At 52.5% G+C, this 19,240-nt stretch overlaps 2 protein-coding genes and 1 long non-coding RNA gene across 3 annotated transcripts in view; 1 reads left to right on the top strand and 2 right to left on the bottom strand.

Moving 5' to 3' along the window:
• Positions 1 to 82: 82 nt before the first annotated feature.
• On the bottom strand, positions 83 to 13,939 carry DDOST (dolichyl-diphosphooligosaccharide--protein glycosyltransferase non-catalytic subunit). The gene is given in 11 exon segments (NM_001101073.1): positions 83 to 491; positions 585 to 691; positions 816 to 936; positions 1,450 to 1,597; positions 2,117 to 2,265; positions 2,449 to 2,542; positions 2,804 to 2,898; positions 2,992 to 3,095; positions 3,928 to 4,014; positions 13,459 to 13,569; positions 13,777 to 13,939. Coding segments are annotated over 11 exon segments (1,320 nt in total). The 5' UTR covers positions 13,931 to 13,939; the 3' UTR covers positions 83 to 341.
• On the top strand, positions 3,091 to 12,521 carry LOC112443422 (uncharacterized). The gene is made up of 2 exons (XR_003031779.2): positions 3,091 to 3,398; positions 3,653 to 12,521. It is a non-coding gene; the product is annotated as an uncharacterized lncRNA (long non-coding RNA).
• A 3,013-nt stretch (positions 13,940 to 16,952) lies between the features above and the next one.
• The window catches only part of KIF17 (kinesin family member 17), a gene marked incomplete in the record, with an annotated part of 50,988 nt that continues 48,700 nt past the window's right edge, over positions 16,953 to 19,240 (bottom strand). The window contains 2 exon segments of the mRNA NM_001105212.1: positions 16,953 to 17,647; positions 18,551 to 18,686. Of these exon segments, the coding sequence (NP_001098682.1) occupies positions 17,469 to 17,647; positions 18,551 to 18,686 (315 nt within the window).

Below are 19,240 nucleotides of genomic sequence, written 5' to 3'. Positions count from 1 at the left end.
GGCCACTTACTACTTTGTACCCGTCATTTCTCAACAGCATCCCCCTGCCCCATCAGCAAAGTACAACAGGGGTCAGATGAAATGTGAGGGCCATGTTTCTCTTTATTTTAGAAATAAGAGTTGACGTCACATATGAAAAAATACACAGCGTTAAAGGTGGAAAAACAAATTATTCCCTAACCCCCACCCTCTGGTACTCAATGTTCCATCTCCCACTGAGGTAATGCTGTACCATTGTCCGTGGCTTAAAAAAAAAACCAAAAACCACCAGAAAGGCAGAAGAAAACCAATCCTATGAAAACCCTCCGACTCTGTTGCCAGGAGTGCAGGGCGCCAGCCTCTCAGTCGGACTTCTCCTTCTCCTTCATGTGCAGGAAGACGACGCTGAAGATGAAGAGCCCGAGCATCATGGAGAAGGCGCTGGCGTAGTAGGGGTAGGCCGAGGGGATGAAGCGCTCGTACTGCGTGTGCTGCAGCGGCCGCACGGACACCTGCGAAGGCAGCAGTGCCGGGCCCTGGCCGCGCGGGGGCGGGGCGCGGGGGCGGAGAGTGCCCGGAGTGGAGGGCGGCAGGAGGGGGCTTACCTGAGTGGAGGAGTACAGGTGCGTGTAGCCTAGCCGGTTGTAATCCACTTTGAACTGGAACACACCGTACACGTCAGGCAACTTGAACTGGACGCTGTATTTGCCACCTGGGGAAGAGCCAAGACATACAGCCAGGAGGGGCTTCCTGGGCCATCGGTGAGCTGCTCCTCGAGAGCCAGACAGAGGCAGGGATGGGCTTCCAGAGCTGTCTCTCGCAAGAGCTGCGCTTACCTTTCCTCTTCAAGAAGGTCCTCACAAAAGGATCGATGCGGACAAACTCCAGCTGAATGTCATCGCCATCAAAAGGGACCCACTTTCCATCTGAGAGCTGTTCAATGACGATGCTGTATTCCTGAGACAAGCAGCTGGGGTAAGCCCGGTGGCCAGTGCCTGGCAGGACAGCCTCGCCTTCAGCTGCACTGAATCCCCCTGTGATTCGGGCAGGAGTCTCCCACCCCCAAAGTGGAGACGCAGCCAGCTGGCCTGGCCCTCTGACCTGCCCCGAACAGTGCTCTCCCTGAGCGCACTGGCACGCCTGAGCGGCCCTGCTTCCAGTAGCCATGCGAGCCTTTCCTGACTGATTCTCCAGACCCCACTCAATGTGAATTCTACTCCCAGCGGAGTAAACCAGTAAAGCCTCTCCCCGCTCTGCGTTCCCACAGCAAAAGCACACCTCCTCCACAGAAGGCCGCCTGTGACGGTGAGTTATATGCCAGGCTCTCTGCACCTGAGCTGACTTCCTAGGGTGAAGATGAACTTATTCAGCCTCGTTTGGGCGCTTCAGGCCCAGCATGCAAGTGTTGAGTGCTTTTGAGCGGAATCAACTTGGCCCAAACCCAGGGTCCCTCCAGCGCCAGGCTCTTACCACTAGGTCAGTGACGGTGTAGGCGTTGGGTGGCGCTGTCTCGCCCACCCGATGATGGGACACGGGCCCCACCCGGAGGACCCCCTCCTCCTTGAACACCCAGCGGGAAAGGGCCACAGCCAGCTCGTAGTTGCCAGTCTGGGAATACCTGCAGAAGGAGAAACGGAGAGGCTGCAGCCGGGGACCAACTTCCCTCCAGCGGTGCCTGGTAAACCAGTCACCAGGCACCAGACAGACCACACCCAGCCAGGCCCTGCCTGAAGGCCACACACATCTGGGATCCTGCTCAAGGGGAAAACGGGAAAGGATGACAAGCGTGACACGCTGCTCTGGGTGTCACCTACACGACAGGTGCACAGCTACCAAAACATCAGTGACAGGAGATAGTGAAGGATAGGGAGGCCTGGTGTGCTGCAGTCCACGGAGCCGCAGAGTCAGACGCGACTCAGTGACTAAACCACCACCACCACCACCACCACCACCAAAACGTCTCCAGATAAATCATTACTACTATGAACAGTCTAGATTGCCAACAGAAGCGATAAAGTGACAAAGTCTTCAAAAAAGCACCTGAAGATACTCAGCCTCCAGCACTTTTAGCTAAAAGGCTCCCTCCTCCCGGTCCACACAGACCTACCCCTTGGTGGCCCCAGGCCCCCGCGTTTACCTCTGGGAGCCGGGTGCAGCCTTCTGCACCGCTGAGTTGAAGAAGGCATCGCTGAAGAAGTCAAGGGAGCCGCTGAAGATGACCCGGGCGTTGTTCCGGGCCTGCAGCCCCGCGATGAGAAGGGTGTTCTTCCCCACGGCGTGCGGGTACTGGTGGCAACATGAGGCCGTCAGCCAGGAAGGCCGAGACCACCCCCTGCTGCTGCCCTCACCCTGCCCACCCACTCCTCATCCCACCGCCAAGGGGGCTCTCCTGCTTGCTGCTCACTTTCAGATAAAAAGTGCTGCCCCAGGCCCAGGAGCGGGAGGCCTCGAGGCTGCAAAGGCCCTCACCTGGGTGATGGGTTTATCCGGGAAGAAGGAGTAAGAGGTGGAAGAGCCCGTCAGGATGTCCAGCACCAAAGGATTGTCAGGGTCGGCCACCATACTGGAGAAGGAAAGGAGAACTGCCCAACTCTGACCCCCAAGAACTGAGCCCAAAGGACTGGGGTCCCTCAGTAGCCACTCCTTCACAGGAATTCATCACACTTTTAAAAGCCAAACCCCGAGCCCTCCTCTTGCTGTGACGATGGAATCTGACTCAGTGTCACATTTAATCTCACCCACGTGCTCCAGGGGAAAGAAAGCCTCCCGACAAAAGGGACCCCTTCTTCCCCCAGGATTCTGCCAGCCTCTCCTGCTCACTCACCCCACGCCCCGAAAGAGGATGGGATTCAGAGATGATTTCCCAACAATGGTGGGGGCCTTCAGCAGGTTCTCTGTGTCGGCCACGATGAGCGTGTGCTGCCCAAGCAGAGGGAAATTGGATCAGGAGAAGGTCCCCCAGCCAGGGGGCCCCTCCCAAGCCCCTCCTGGTTTCGAGGCTGAGCTGGTTACCTGGCCAAGGTCTGAGACGTCATAGTTGTGATGATCGATGACAGCTGTTTTCTCCTCGTCGAACTCAATCCCACACTCACTGCCCAGCTCTCGGAGAGGGTCGCCTGCACAGACCCGACAGACGCCTGACTGAGCCCTGAAGCTGGGGCCCTGGGCTGAGCAGTGTCCCTCCTGCCAGCATCCTCATGACTCACTCTACTACCAGTCACCCCCAGGCCCTGAGGCGTCACCAAGCCGGGCGCAGCCCCCACGACCCCTGGGCAACAGCATGGTGTTCTGCCTGCGGAGTCAGAATCTAAACTGATAAACCACCACCAGCTGACCCCTCCCTCCACAAGTACACAGTGATCTTGGTTCTGCACAAAAACTTGCTTTGAAGCCAAGTACCTCGGGCAAACTTCATCTGGGTGAGTCTGGACTTACAAGGTTTCTCTCCTCTTCATCAACACCCAACCAAGACCCCACCCAACACAGTTTTAAAAACCTACCCACACTGAAGAAGGGAAACGAGTGGCCAGGGGGTGCTCACTAGTGCAGCTGGTGGTTAAGTACAAGGGGTTCGGGATCCCACTCCCCTCTCCCTGCTTCTAAGTGTCTTTGAAAATGTCCAAAATAAGAAACAAAAATCTGTTCATCTTCCCTCTTGCCTTCTTTTTTTCAGAGCCGCCAAAAAAACAAAAGAACAAAAGGAAAAAGCAAAACGAAGGAAAAGAAAAACAGGGGTCCCAGCTCTGAAACAGGACCTGCTCCTCACCTCCCTGGCTCTGGTCACGGGAGGCGCAGGAGGGACTGAAGGGTGCTGCAGTGCCCGCCCTCCCTGGCAGGGCTCCCCCCACCTCCCCACCGCGAATGCCCATTTGGCAGCTTCCATGTGTAAAGCTCTCAGCCCCCTGGAGAAACACTGGGAAATGCCACAGCCTCCCGGGCCAGACTCACCGATGTCTGAGCTGGCAGCCACCAGGACACTGCCTCCACCGTCGATAAAGGCACTGATGGTCTCCACGTTGATATTTCCTCCAAAATCTGAAAGAAGCACCAGACTCAGGACCCAGAAGGTTCCTCTTGCTGCTCCTCTGACATCTGGGTGGGGAGGGTGACCCACAGCCCGTGCTAAGTTGCTTCAGTCGTGTCCAACTCTTTGTGACCCCACGGACTGTAGCCTGCCAGGCTCCCCTGTTCATTGGATTCTCCAGGCAGGAATACTGGAGTGGGCTGCCATGCCTCCCTCCAGGGGATCTTCCCCACCCAGGGATCAAACATTGGCACGTGAGTTCTTAACCAGCTGAGTCACACCAGAGACCAGGCACAACCAATTACAGAATAGCACCCTCTGGGGGCCCAAAGCAAGAGGGACCTCTACCATACACGTCCCGACAGGACAATGTTCCCAGTTCCTCAGTGTGAAGAGCCAAGAATAATGGCTCAAATTCATAAACCTTTAGAAGTACAAATGAAACACTCAAACACCTACCAATTACAGCTGTCAAGTCAGTCATACACATTTCAAGTCACACACGAACTATTCGTCTAGAAGTGCCACGTTTTTTCACTCCCATTTCGTGAAACAACTTGCAGCATATCACCCGCACTTTCCATCAGTACCTTTGTCTTCACTCGAGCCACTCCTGGGCCCCTGGCCGCTCTCCAGAGCCCATCGACCTCACCTCAGTGCGCCCGCCTGAGAAGGGGCGCTCCTGAGCCTCAGGATGTGCAGTCACGTGACCCGGGCAGTGCTCTGCCCGACACGAGAAGTTTCCCCGTTAACCCAGGTCCAGCAGTCACAACAGGACCACTTCATACACTGTTTTAAAGTGAGCTCCAAAAAGGCACATGAACTTTCAGCACCTGTAAGACCACAGCCTTTTCTGGCCAGAGGGTCAGGGGACGGCCATAAGCACCCAGAACTGGCACTGCGGGGGCCGCAGCAGGCTCGAGTGCTGGGTCGCTCAGTCGTGTCAGATGCTCTGCGACCCCATGGTCTACAGCCCGCCAGGCTCCTCTGTCCTGGGGATTCTCCAGGCAAGGATACTGGAGTGGGCTGCCAGGCCCTCCTCCAGGGGGTCTTCCCCACCCAGGGACGGAACCCAGGTCTCCCGCATTGCAGGCGGATTCTTTGCCGTCTGAGCCGCCAGGGACGCCCTCAAGGGCCCTCCCCACAGGCACCCCTGAGGCTCAACATGAAGCAGCGGCTAGAGTGCTCAGTAACTCACCTTTTCGTTATGTGAAATTGCTTCCTGTGTGCTGAGAAGAAAAGGCAGGACAAGGGGCTGGCGTACATGTGTGCTGGCCAGGGAGACGCCAGGCACGTGTGTGTGAGTGAGCGAGCGAGGCATCTGGGACGCGAGCACCCGGGCACCGAGAACGGCAGGTGCAAGGCCCCGAGGTGGGCGACTCGCCACCAGGGAGGAGCTCAGTGTGACAAAGGGGTGAGGCGCAGCAGAGGGAGCCGGGCACTGCCGCTTCTGTGGGCTCTGTGACAGTGGCCACAGGGGGAGCCACCGAGGGCTCTGAGCAGGAGACCAAGATAATCTCCTTGTACCTTTAAAGGATGGTTCTGGTGGCTATGAGGGGAATCAGGAACAGGGGTGAGGATGGACACAGAGACAGGGGACCACTGCAATCACCCAGGCAGTGAAGAGTGGTGTCTGGACCCCAGCAGTGGAGGGGGAGGAAGCAGGGCAGCCCTGCGCCCCCACGTCAAGGGCCAAGCCTGATGAGGGAGGCACGAAGGACGGCGCCAAGATCTCTGCCCGAGCAACTGGAAGGCTGGAGGTGCCGTTCACGCCGGCTGGGCACGCAAGTCTGCCCACCACATCCACTGGGCACTTAGAAATGAGCTCACCACGTAAGTCTGTAACGACGCAAACGTGAGAACGGCCCTCTTTTCTGAGCGCTGATTTTCAGGAGAAAGAAAAGCACAGTACCTTACCAATCTACAGAACATCTTAGTCAGGGGTGGGGGGCGCTCAAGCCCTTACCCCACACCGAGCCGTCCACCCAGCCTCCTCCAGAGAGGCCAGGCAGATCCTTACAACGTAAAACAGCTGCTTGGTCCAGCACAGGGGTTCCCAGCAAGGTGATTCCGCCACTCAAGGCAATACCCGCAGATGTTTCTTGTCACCAGGGGAAGCAGGCTGCTGCCACCTGGGGGGTCGGGGCTCAGGACACTGCACTGACCAAGACAGTGCCCACAAGACAAAATCATCCAGCCCAAAGTGTCAGGAAGCTTGCTGCTGAAACTCCAGCATAGTGACAGACTAGGAAATTGATGATTTACTGTTGTTTAGTCACTAAGTTGTGTCCAACTCTTTGCAACCCCATGGACTGCAGCACACCAGGCTCCTCTGTCCTCCACTATCTCCCAGAGTTTGCTCAAATCCATGTCCCTTGAGCTGGTGATGCTGCCTAACCATCTCATCCTCCGTCGTCCCCTTCTTCAATATTTCCCAGCATCAGGGTCTTTCCAACAAATCAGCTCTTCGCATCACGTAGCCAAAGTATTGGAGTTTCAGCTTCAACATCAGTCCTTCCAATGAATATTCAGGACTGATTTCCTTTAGGATGGGCTGGTTGGATCTCCTTGCAGTCCAAGGGACTCTCAAGAGTCTTCTGCAACACCACGGTTCAAAAGCATTAATTCTTCAGACCTCAACTTTCTTTATGGTCCAACTCTCACTTCCGTATGAATGAAACTGAGATACCTGGGCTTAACTCCAGGCATCATGCCTTGAAAACCCAGTGAACAGTATGAAAAGGCAGAAAGATATGACACTGAAAGATGAACTACCCAGGTCAGGAGGTGCCCAATATGCCACTGGAGAAGAATGGGAAAATAGCTCCAGAAGGAATAAAGAGGCTGAGCCAAAGTGGAAACATCCAGTTGTGGATATGTCTGGTGGTGCAAGGAAAGTGCGATGCTGTAAAGAGCAATACTGCATAGGAACTAGAATGTTAGGTCCATGAATCAAGGTAAATTGGAAGTGGTTAAACAGGAGATGACAAGAGTGAACATCGACATTATAGGAGTCAGTGAACTAAAATGGACAGGAATGGGCAAATTTAACTCAGATACCCATTATATCTACTACTGTGGGCAAGAATCCCTTACAAGAAGTGGAGTAGCCCTCATAGTCAACAAGAGTCTGAAATGCAGTACTAGGGTACAAACTCAAAAACGACAGAATGATCTCTGTTCGTTTCCAAAGCAAACCATTCAATATCATGGTAATTCAAGTCTATATTCCAACCACTAATGTCAAAGAAACTGAACAGTTCTATGAAGATCTACAAGACCTTCTAAAACTAAAACCAAAAAATGATATCCTTTTCATCATAGGGGACTGAAATGCAAAAGTAGTAAGTCAAGAAACACTTGGAGGAGTAACAGGCAAGTTTGGCCTTGGAGTACAAAATGAAGCAGGGAAAAGGCTAACAGAGTTTTCTCAAAAGAATGCAGTACTCATAGCAAACATCCTCTTCCAACAACATGAGACAACTCTACACATGGACGTCACCAGATGGTCAATACCGAAATCAGACTAATTTATATTTTTTGCAGTCGAAGTTGGAGAAGCTCTATACGGTGAGCAAAAACAAGACTGGGAGCTGAGCTCATGAACTACGTATTGCAAAATTCAGACCTAAATTGAAGAAAAGTAGGGAAAACCACTACACCATTCAGATATGACCGAAATCAAATCCCTTACACTTATACAGTGGAAGTGACAAACAGATTCAAGGGATTAGATCTAATAGAGTGCCTGAAGAACTATGGATGGAGGTTCGTGACACTGTACAGGAGGCGGTGATCAAAACCATCCCCAAGAAAAAGAAATGCAAAAAGGCAAAATGGTTGTCTAAGAAGGCCTTTCAAATAGCTGAGAAAGAAAAGTAAAAGTCCAAGCAGAAGAGGAAAGTTACGCCCATCTGAATGCAGAGTCCAAAGAATAGCGAGGAGAGAGAAGAAAGCCTTCCTCAGTGATCAATGCAAAGAGATAGAGGAAACAATAGAATGCAGACTAGAGATCTCGTCAAGAAAATTAAGAGACACCAAGGGAACATTTCATGCAAAGATGGGCACAATAAAGGACAGAAATGGTATGGACCCAACGGAAGCAGAAGATATTAAAAAGAGTTCACAAAAATACACAGAAAAACTATACTAAAAAGATCTTCATGACTCAGATAACCAGGATGGTGTGATCACTCACCTAGAGCCAGACATCCTGGAGTCCAAAGTCAAGTGGGTCTCAAAAAGCATTACTACCAACAGGGAATGCCAACTAGTACAGCCACTATGGAGAACAGTGTGGAGATTCCTTAAAAAACTGGAAATAGAACTGCCTTATGATCCAGCAATCCCACTGCTGGGCATACATACTGAGGAAACCAGAATTGAAAGAGACACGTGTACCCCAATGTTCATCACAGCACTGTTTATAATAGCCAGGACATGGAAGCAACCTACATGTCCATCAACAGATGAATGGATAAGAAAGCTGTGGTACATATACACAATGGAGTATTACTCAGCCATTAAAAAAATACATTTGAATCAGTTCTAATGAGGTGGATGAAACTGGAGCCTATTATACAGAGTGAAGTAAGCCAGAAAGAAAAACACCAATACAGTATACTAACGCATATATACGGAATTTAAAAAGATGGTAACAATAACCCAGACAGCAAAAGAGACACTGATGTATAGAACAGTCTTTTGGACACTGTGGGAGAGGGAGAGGGTGGGATGATTTGGGAGAATCGCATTGAAATACGTATAATATCATACGTGGAACGAGTCGCCAGTCCAGGTTCAATGCACGATACTGGATGCTTGGGGCTGGTGCACTGGGACGACCCAGAGGGATGGTATGGGGAGGGAGGAGGGAGGAGGGTTCAGGATGGGGAACACATGTATACCTGTGGCAGATTCATTTTGATATTTGGCAAAACCAATACAATATTGTAAAGTTTAAAAGTAAAATTAAAAAAAAAATAAAATAAAATAAAAAGCATTACTACCAACAAAGCTAGTGGAGGTGATAGAATTCCAGCTGAGTTATTTCAAATCCTAAAAGATGATGCTGTGAAAGTGCTGCACTCAATATGCCAGCAAATTTGGAAAACTCAGCAGTGGCCACAGGACTGGAGAAGGTCAGTCTTCATTCCAATCCCAAAGAAAGGCAATGCCAAAGAATGCTCAAACTACCACACAATTGCAGTCACCTCACACGCTACCAAAGTAATGCTCAAAATTCTCCAGGCCAGGCTTCAACATTACGTGAACTGAGACGTTCCAAATGTTCAAGGTGGATTAAGAAAAGGCAGAGGTGGATGAAACTGGAGCCTATTATACAGAGTGAAGTAAGCCAGAAGGAAAAACATCAATACAGTATACTAACGCATATATATGGAATTTAGAAAGATGGTAACGATAACCCGGTGTATGAGACAGCAAAAGAGACACTGATGTATAGAACAGTCTTATGGACTCTGTGGGAGAGGGAGAGGGTGGGAAGATTTGGGAGAATACTGAAACATGTAAAATATCATGTAAGAAACGAGTTGCCAGTCCAGGTTCGATGCACGATACTGGATGCTTGGGGCTAGTGCACTGGGACGACCCAGAGGGATGGTATGGGGAGGGAGGAGGGAGGAGGGTTCAGGATGGGGAACACATGTATACCTGTGGCGGATTCATTTTGATATTTGACAAAACTAATACAATTATGTAAAGTTTAAAAATAAAATAAAATTAAGAAGAAAAGGCAGAGGAACCAGAGGTCAAATTGCCAACATCTGTTGGATAACAGAAAAAGCAAATTCCAGAAAAACATCTACCTGTGTTTCATTGACTACACTAAAGCCGAAGACTGTGTGGATTACCACAAACTGTGGAAAATTCTTAAAGAGATGGGAATACCAGACCACCTTACCTACCTCCTGAGAAATCTGTATGCAGGTCAAGAAGCAAAAGTGAGATCCAGACATGGAACAACAGACTGGTTCGAAATCAGGAAAGGACTAAGTCAAGGCTGTATATTGTCACCCTGCTTATTTAACTTCTACGCAAAGTACATCATGAGAAATGTCAGGCTGGATGAAGCACAAGCTGGAATCAAGACTGCTGGGAGAAATAGCAATAACCTCAGATATGCAGATGACATCACTGTTATGGCAGAATGCGAAGAGGAACTAAAGAGCCTCTTGATGAAAGTGCAAGAGGAGAGTGAAAAGCTAGCTTAAAACTCAACATTCCAAAAACTCCTGATCATGGCATCTGGTCCCATCACTTCATGGCAAATAGATGGGGAAACAATGGAAAGGGTGACAGACTTTATTTTTTTAGGCTCCCAAATCACTGCAGATGGTGACTGCAGCCCTGCAATTAAAAGACGCTTGCTCCTTGGAAGAAAAAGTATGACAAACCTAGACAGCATGTTGAAAAGCAGAGACATCACTTCGTCAACAAAGGTCCATCTAGTCAAGGGTAACGGTTTTTCCATTAGTCGTGTACAGATGTGAGAGCTGGACCATAAAGAAGGCTGGGCACTGAAGAATTGATGCTTTTGAACTGTGGTGTTGGAGAAAACTCTTAAGAGTCTCTTGGACTGCAAGGAGATCAAACCAGTTGATCTTAAATCAATCTTGAATATTCATTGGAAGGACTGAGGCTGCAGCTGAAGCTCTAGTACTTTGGCCACCTGATGTGAAGTGCCGACTCACTGGAAAAGGCCCTGACGCTGGGAAAGACTGAAGGCAGAGGAGAAGGGGACGACAGAGGATGATGGTTAGATGGCATCACTGACTCGATGGACGTGAGTTTGAGTAAACTCCGGGAGTTGGTGATGGACAGGGAGGCCTGGCGTGCTGCAGTCCATGGGGTCACAGAGAGTCAGACACGACTGAGTGATTGAAAAACAACAAATCCAGGCAACCCCTTCACCTTTCTAAGCCCGTTTCCCCATCTATAAAACAAGGATCCAGTGTTTCCCGGGTACCGAGGACAGGCTAAGGATCCTTCTCCTGTAGCCATTACTGCACGTGCCTTCAGAGTTTCCAGATCCCAGAAGAGCAAGGAACCAACTGACACGTGGAGGAGGCAGCCAGGCTGGGGTCCTCACACCTAAGAGGGCCTAGTAGTCACAGTACCACAGAAGGGCACTCAAGAGCCTTTATCCTGGACACGACTTATCCTGAACACCCCCGACCTCCAGAACATGCTAGCCTTTTCCCTAGGGGTGTCTGAGACGGTTTCCCTCAAGATCGGTCCCCACCCTGCAAGAGGCAGAAAAGTTGACCACAGAGATGCCGGGCAGGGCTTCAAATAACACTGAATCTCAGAGACATTATTCCATTTGTTTTCCCTACTTTCTCCATCAAGAATGGTCACAGTTCAATACTGGCCTTAACACTTCTCTCAACCAGCTCATCTCCTCTTTTAAGAGGATGCCTCAGGTCCAAAGCCTTCAGCAGGTCAAGAATCAGCTAGAACTTGACAGCACTGCATTCATTCTGTTTATATTTTCCTCCACAGAAATCAATCGATGGTAGAGTACTGGCTTTCCATCTTCAGTGGTGACAAGGGGTTCATTACTAGTTTTCTTTTAAACTGGGTTTTTTTTTAAAGCAGGTCAATTTGAAGAAAAACATTACTATCACAAATATGGAAAGTGGTAAAGATCGCGAAGTGGGTACGGAAATGACCCCGATTTCTGAAGCAGTATCTTAGGCTCTGCCATTTCTCCCACTCACAGCAGCCAACCTCAGCCTCCTCAGCCCACCTCTGCCACTTCCCTCCCCCTCAGTGACCCTTCTAAGCACAACTCAGACAGTCCCTCCACTCCATCTTGGACGTTCTGACATGTGGCTTGGGAACTCATTTCAAGTCCTTATTTTTATTTCCTCACAGGTTGAAAGACTCCTCAAGGGCAGGCTCTGTCACTATTCAGTACTGCTTTCAGAGTTCCAACACAGCAATCCAGCAAACACCACTTAACCTGCTAAAGGCATCATTCGCCTGCCTAGCCAACTTGAAGATTTTAATGCACAACTGAACTTGCCTCTAAAAGCCAATTCCAAAGGCACATGTTACAGGGGCGTTGGGAGCACCTCATCAAGTAATGGGAACCTAGGGGAAAATACATCAGGGGTTTGGCAGATCCCAATCTCACATGAACCACAGAAAAGAAAGTCGATGCCAGTGAAGAGGCAGCCTTCCTAAGCTTCATGAGCTGAACAGAGAGATGGCAGTCCTGACTTACCCCGGACAGGGACAACTTGTGTCCTCTGAGAAAAAGATAAACTGAAGCCACTAAAGAAGAGAATGACTAGGATGCTCACTGAAAAAGCACAACAAAGAGGGAAACAGCCAAAGAACTGGGGATATTTAGTCTGGAGAAGAAACAACCGAATAACTCAGGACCTGATCATGCAAAGGCTATGCCTCTAAGCAAAATAAGCATTAGACCTATTCTCTTAGGCCCTGGGGAGTATCAGAAACCCTTTTCCTCCTTGCCCCAATAAACAAAGCAGGAAGTAGGAAACAAATTTCAGCTTAATACATGATCTTCTTAACAGAGTTGTACAGTGGCAGATTGAAATAAAATAGTAAGCTAAAATAGTAAGCTGTCACAGGAATGTCAACTGGAAAATCTAGTGAAGATGTTCGTTTGGTTCAACAACGAGTCTTCTGCTAAGCCCTGGATATATGCACCCAGCCTCAAATAGGGGTTTGGACTAGGTAATCACTAAAGGTTATTCTCAGTCTAACTAGGACTCCATCTGAATTCTCAGGATCAACTACCACCAATGCCCCTTTACAGAAAATCATACTTATGGTACAGCCATTTTCTCTTTCCAGACAGGCAAACCTAAGGGGGCGGGGGGCGCAACGGTGAAGGAACTGTTCATCTTTCTTATCAGGCCCTTTAATGGAGAAAACCCACTTCTCAGAGTAGCAGAGCCAGGAGTTCTAAGGTCTGCAACAACACTTGATCCCACAGTCTTTAGCTCTGTCTTCTGGTAAGGACATATCCTCTCCTAAGCCCAGAGTGAAGTGAAGTGAAATGAAAGTCACTCAATCGTGTCCGACTCTTTGTAACTCCATGGACTATAGAGTCTGGAATTCTCCAGCCCAGAATACTGGAGTGGGTAGCCTTTCCCTTCTCCAGGGGATCTCCCAACCTAGGTCTCCCGCATTGCAGGTGGATTCTTTACCAGCTCAGCCACAAGGGAAGCCCAAGAATACCGGAGTCGGTAGTCTATCCCTTCTCCAACAGATCTTCCTGACCGAGGAATCGAACCGTCTTCTGCATTTCAGGCAGATTCTTTACCAACTGAGCGTTAGCATTTCTCTTCTCTGGGAGCAGCAGCGCCCAGGGCTGGCGACCCATTCCATCCCAGGAATGCCCACGATCCTAAAGACAGCTGATAAATCAGAGTTCTGGGGCGACCCGCAGCCCTTACCTTCTACCGAAGGGGAGAAAATGATGAGATTGTCATAAAGAAACTCCCCGTACTTAATGAGGGACAGGCTGGGGTCATCTGCGGTCTTGAATGTGAGTACAAAGCCGCGATCTGGAAAAAGAGAACGAGGGAGCTGAGGCACATAGGAGGCAAAGAGGAACCACCACTGCAGAGACCATGACCGTCCTGCCCCACCCCCGTTCCCCCACCAGCCCCCTGGCGGCAGGTCAGACCTGGAAGGCCAGCTCGGGTGGGAGGGAGAGGGGTCGGTGTCTCCGGGCTCAGGGACCTTGCCAATCCATCGGGCCCCAATCTCACCCTTCAGGCTCCGGAAGAAAAGCGAATGCGTCTCCCGGAGGTTGAGGTTGTCCAGCAGTACCAAGGTGCGGGGACCGCTGGCGCCGGCCAGGCCAAGCAAAGGCAGCAGCAGCAGCCACCAGCCGGACCACACACGGGCCGCGCGGGTCGCCATCTTCCTGTTCCAAAGAAACCAGACGCCTGGGCACCGGAAGTGCCCCTTCCACCGTCGCCCAATCGTGGCTCGTTGTCTTGGAGTGTCACCCGGAAGTGGTTCGAAAACGCCGGAGCCGGGCGTCCGGAACCTCTGCTTGGACGGCGAGGCGCGAGGAACCCGGCCGGAAATGTCCCTGTGAGAGGCGGATTCTCGGCACACTATTGGTGAAAGCGGCGCGCAGTCCCGCCCCCCCGAGAGGAAAAAGCTCAATCCTAGAGAGACAGCTGTGCGGCCGCGGCCAGTCAGTAGGGCCGAGAGCCCTTGGGTTCCGCCCATTGCCGACTCCCGCCGGAGTCCCTGCCGGCTCCCGCCTCCTCATCCGATTGGTCCTGGACTCGGCCGCGGCGTTCGGGTCGGGGTCCGGGCTGGAGGTTCGCTGGCCCGGGACAGGTTCGACTGGAACCAGGCCCCACTTCCACTCTCTCCAGGGAGGAGATGGTTGGAAAAAGGCCGGGGACGGGTCGCGGGCGTGGGGGCTGCGGGAAGAGGGCCGGAATCTCTCCCGCTGCTCATGGGCGCAGGGCCTTGGCGCGGGCGCGGCCCACCCGCAGGCCGGAGGCAGTGTGGACTGGGCATACATTCAGAACCTGTAGCTGGGCGCATGCTCGCACCAGCCCTGTAACCTGGGCGCTTCTCCGGTTTCCAGGCTGCTTCTCCTGGTGGCTCAGAGGGTAGAATCTGCCTGCAGTGCGGGATACCTAGGTTCGATCCCTGGGTCGGGAAGATTCCCCTGGAGAAGGAAATTGCAACTCACTCTAGTATTCTTGCCTGGAGGTTTCCATGAACAGAAGAACCTGGCGGGCTGCAGTCCATGGAGTCGCAAAGAGTTGGCTGAGCGACTTTCAGGGTAACTTTTTGGGGCTTCCCTTGTAGCTCCGTCAGTAAAGAATCCACCTACAATGCAGGAGACCCAGGTTTGTAACCTAGGTCAGGAAGATCTGGAGAAGGAAATGGCAACCCACTCCAGTACCTTTCCTGGAGAATCCATGGACAGAGGAGCCTGGCGGGCTGGCCCCACACCCCTTCTGAACTGACAGAGGGCAGCCAGCTCTCAGACCACCACGGGTCTAAGTAAAAGCAACCACAAGCATCTCCAGGACTTAGCTGTTCTCTAGGGCTCAGCCCCAATCCTGGAGTGAATGGCGAAGGTAACTGTGGAGAGAAGGCAGCCATTCTTTTCTGATGTATTCTACTTGTCAACCGAACCAAGAACGTGGGGGCAAAAGTCAGAACCTCCCTCTGCGCTTCTCTTCAACCAATCCTGCTCTCAATCCCCAATGACTGCTCCCGGAACTCCTGCCCCACAGCCCAGCCCTCCTGCCCTTCAGCCCATGATTGCCACATCAGTCCACTTCTCACTGAGACCCGATGGTGTAGGCAGTCACTGAGCAGTTGGCCACAGCTCACAGAATCCAGAGGCTCTTCACGCAGGTCTGCACCTAAACTCATCTCGGCAGCCTTATCTCCTCTCGGTCCCTGCTCAGGGCTTCCATGGAACAGGTCTCCTCCCACCTTTTACATACCCTGATCTTCCCACCTCCTGCCTTTTGTTCACGAGGACCACTCTACCAGGAACCCTCTCCCCACATTCCCATCTTAAGGGATCTTCTCCATCCTTCGTGGTAGCCCCACCCACTGCTGCTCCCTTCACAAGGACACTATTCCCCATACAAACCTGATTTTGCATTCTCTTGCTCAAAGGGTGCACTGCAGCCTGCCTCCCCTTAGGCTGATCTCTGGGTTTCCTAAGCACCTTCTGCCCTGGCTTCTCCAGAACATGAGCTCCTTGGCCCAGGCAAGTAGCTTGGGGCAGGTACCACAGTAGTTAATACAAAATATGAAGGGGAGGACTGGAGGACTAACAGCACCTGCTATGCAGCAGGAACTCTACACACTATCTCATTTAACCTTCACAGTAACCCTGTGAGGGCTTCCCCGATAGCTCCGTTGGTAAAGAATCTGCCTGCAATGCAGGAGACCCCGGTTTGATTCCTGGGTCAGGAAGACCTGCTGGAGAAGGGATAGGCTACCCACTCCAGTATTCTTGGGCTTCCCTGGTGGCTCAGCTGGTAAAGAATCTGCCTGCAATGCGGGAGACCTGGGTTTGATCCCTGGGTTGGGAAGATCCCCTGGAGATTGCACAAAGAACTCTATACACTATCTCATTTAACCTTCACAATAACCCTGTGGGGTTGGTATTATCCCCATTTCACAGATGCTCAGTGTGAAATGAGGCTCAGGACAGCACCAAAGCCTTTTCCCTCAGACTGGGCCCCTCCCACAGAGCAGGCCTGGGATACAATGGGCAAGGGGATGGGTCAGTCTTAGGCAACTGGGATGGCCTGGATTCATTTCTAGCGATGTTAGCACGCACGGTTCCAACACAGCCCCTGAGGGCATCAAGACCTGGGTCTTCTCTGGACCTCAGCCAGATGTGGCCCCTATTTCCCAAAACAAGGAGTCTGCTCTCCTGGGTCACAGATCCTTCAAGAATCTAACACCGGTTCACATTTATATGCTCTCTGCTGAAAAAGCTGCACTTATACTCAAAATTGCAGGGAGTTGCAGAGACCTGGAGTCTGCAGGCTGTTAAGAACCCCTGCTCCAGGCTTCCCTGGTGGCTCAGTGGTTAAGGATTGGACGGCCAATGTAGGGGACACCGGACAGATCCCTGGTCCAGGAAGATGCCACATGCCACAGAGCCACTAAGCCCATGAACCACAACTACTGAAGCCCGTGTGCCCAGAGCCCTGCTCTGCTACAGGAGTCACCACAGTAAGCCTGTGCATCGCAATGAAGAGGAGCCTCCACTCACCCCAACTAGAGAAAGCCCGTGTGCAGGTGCGAAGACCCAGCACAGCCAAAAGTAAACACAAACGTACATACATACACAAAAGAAGCCCTGCTCCAAAAGAGCTTCCCCAAGAAGGCCAGGGAGGGGCCGTGGGGACGCTGTCTGAGGACCGGAGAAGAGCAGTCGTCGGTAAAAGGCAGTTTATTAGGGCAGCTTAATGTGGAATGGCCTCCCCTGGGCCGCAGACCAGCTGCTCCAGGACCCCTGGGCCCGCCCCACAGGGCTTCCCCACCAAGTGGGGCCTACTGGACAGAGGAAGAGTGTTCAACTGCCAAGGTGCTGATCTTGATCCACGTGGAGGCCACCGGACTCTGCAGGATGCTGATGAAGGCCTGGAGGCAGAGCTGAGGTTTCTGAACCCAGGGAGGCATGGAACCGCACTGGTGGGCACGGCGGTGGGCCGATGGGAACACTGGTGTGGCGTGGGGAGCAGCTATCTCCAAGGATGGTCCAGGGGCTCACACCCTGGGCAGAGTGGGCTCTCTGGGTAGCAGAGAGGGGAGTGAGCCTTCCCAGGGACAGACCCCCTTGGGTGCCCCGGTCACTGTTGGGGGCAGGCGGGAGGAGGCCTGGCTGGAGCTGCCCTGGGGGGCCTGGCAGTCTCACGGGAGCCCAAGGGCAGGGCGGCAGCTGGCAGTGTGTTCACAGAGGCTCACCGCCAAAGCTGCTTTTGCTTTTCTTACGCTTGGCCTTGGTGAAGGGGATGTCGAGGGACTCGAGGCGGAAGGGCCGAGGCTGGGGCATTTCCGGGGCCTGGGCAGGTGGGATGGCTGAGCCGCCACCGAGCGGGGAGCTGAGGCCTGGTGGGGAGCTGTGGTGTGCTGCGGAAAAGCACAGAAGGGAGACACGCTGTTGGCCAGGATGCGGGGGATGGAGAGGAAAGACTGTGTGTGGGGTACAGAGTCTGGTCCCCCCACCCCAGCCAGAGGCCCTGGGACCCCAGGCTCTGAGAGCTGCTCTGGCTGAGGCCTTGGGCCCAGCACTGCATCTCTGCCCAAAGGGTCTGGTCTGGGTGCATGAATTTTCAAGCCTCAGACTGTGCAGCCTGGGGTGTCAAGCCAGACAAGCCTGCTGCAAAACCCTGCTCCGTCACTTCATGGGAGGGTAACCTTGGGGAGCTGCTTCTCTCAGCCTCGGTTTTCTCATCTGCAACATAGGCACGATGCCAGGTACTCATGGGATGTGAGTTTCTTCACAGTCCAGCTTTCCTCTCCTCACTCCTCACCTCCACCCACTCTGTCTCTCAAACAACCTCAGGACAGATCTGAGATTTGCTTTTTAATTGGTATTGGATTGGAAGCTCAGTGTCTTTGGTTTCAGTTTTAAGAGCAAAGTGGCTTTCAACTCTTGCTTGTAAAATCGTGTTTTGCTTTTGTGGTCCTGATTGCCCTGCTTTGGGAATGAGTTGCCATCTGAAGAAGCTGGTGAGGAACTGACCGAGTCCTGGGCAAGCCCAGGCTGGGGCCCGGCCATGTGCTAAGGGCCTGCTGTGTGTCAGGAAGATAGAGGATCCAACTTGGCACCTCGCCCCCCAGGAAATGGAGGGGGACAGGAGATGGGAGGCACTCCCCACCTCGTCTCACCGATCACATGAGGAGGCAGCTCCCCTCAGTTTACAGTGGAGGAAACAGGCTCAGAGAGGGAAAGGGGTTCCTGGCCCGGCCTGTGTGACTCCAGAGCGCTCAGGGAGGGGCTGGAGGGCAGGAGGCAGGCGGGATGCTCACCCAGGCTCTTCATGGGGTCCGTGCCGAGGATCTGGCTGGCCCGCTTGGGCCGGAAGTAGTTACTGGCTATGTTCTCACTGTCACTGCGACTGAGCATCAGCCTGTAGCGGTCCTCTTCCTGCCGAGATTCCAAGTCCTCCAGGTCAGGACCCCTTGTTTGTGCACTTCCTGTACCCTGTGCCCTGACCCGAGGCGGTTCTGCGGGCTCTGCCGGCCTGAGCGGCGGGCTGCCCTGAACCTCACTGCCCACGTTATGGTACCCTCCACTCCAGACCCTAACTCCTGCGGTGGGATCCAGGCAGCTCAGGCAGCAAGGAGGCTGGCCATCTCCAGTCTACACACGCTCCTCCCCACCCCCACCTTGGGACAGGAAGCACCTTATTCCTCCTGCAGTGCTCAAAACCAGGCGCATCAGGGCAAGGCAGATACTACATCCCCCACACCCAGGACACACACTCATATAACAGTGTGCAGCTCACGCATGATCATTAGAGCTGGAGTCCAGGACACACACTCATATAACAGTGCGCAGCTCACGAGCTCACGCATGATCATTAGAGCTGGAGTCCAGGACACACACTCATATAACAGTGCGCAGCTCACGAGCTCACGCATGATCATTAGAGCTGGAGTCCAGGACACACACTCATATAACAGTGCGCAGCTCACGAGCTCATGCATGATCATTAG

This window comes from Bos taurus, chromosome 2 (genome assembly GCF_002263795.3).
Source record: "Bos taurus isolate L1 Dominette 01449 registration number 42190680 breed Hereford chromosome 2, ARS-UCD2.0, whole genome shotgun sequence".
In the NCBI taxonomy this organism is placed as follows: Eukaryota; Metazoa; Chordata; class Mammalia; order Artiodactyla; family Bovidae; genus Bos; species Bos taurus.
This window is presented reverse-complemented; position numbering and strand designations above follow the sequence as displayed.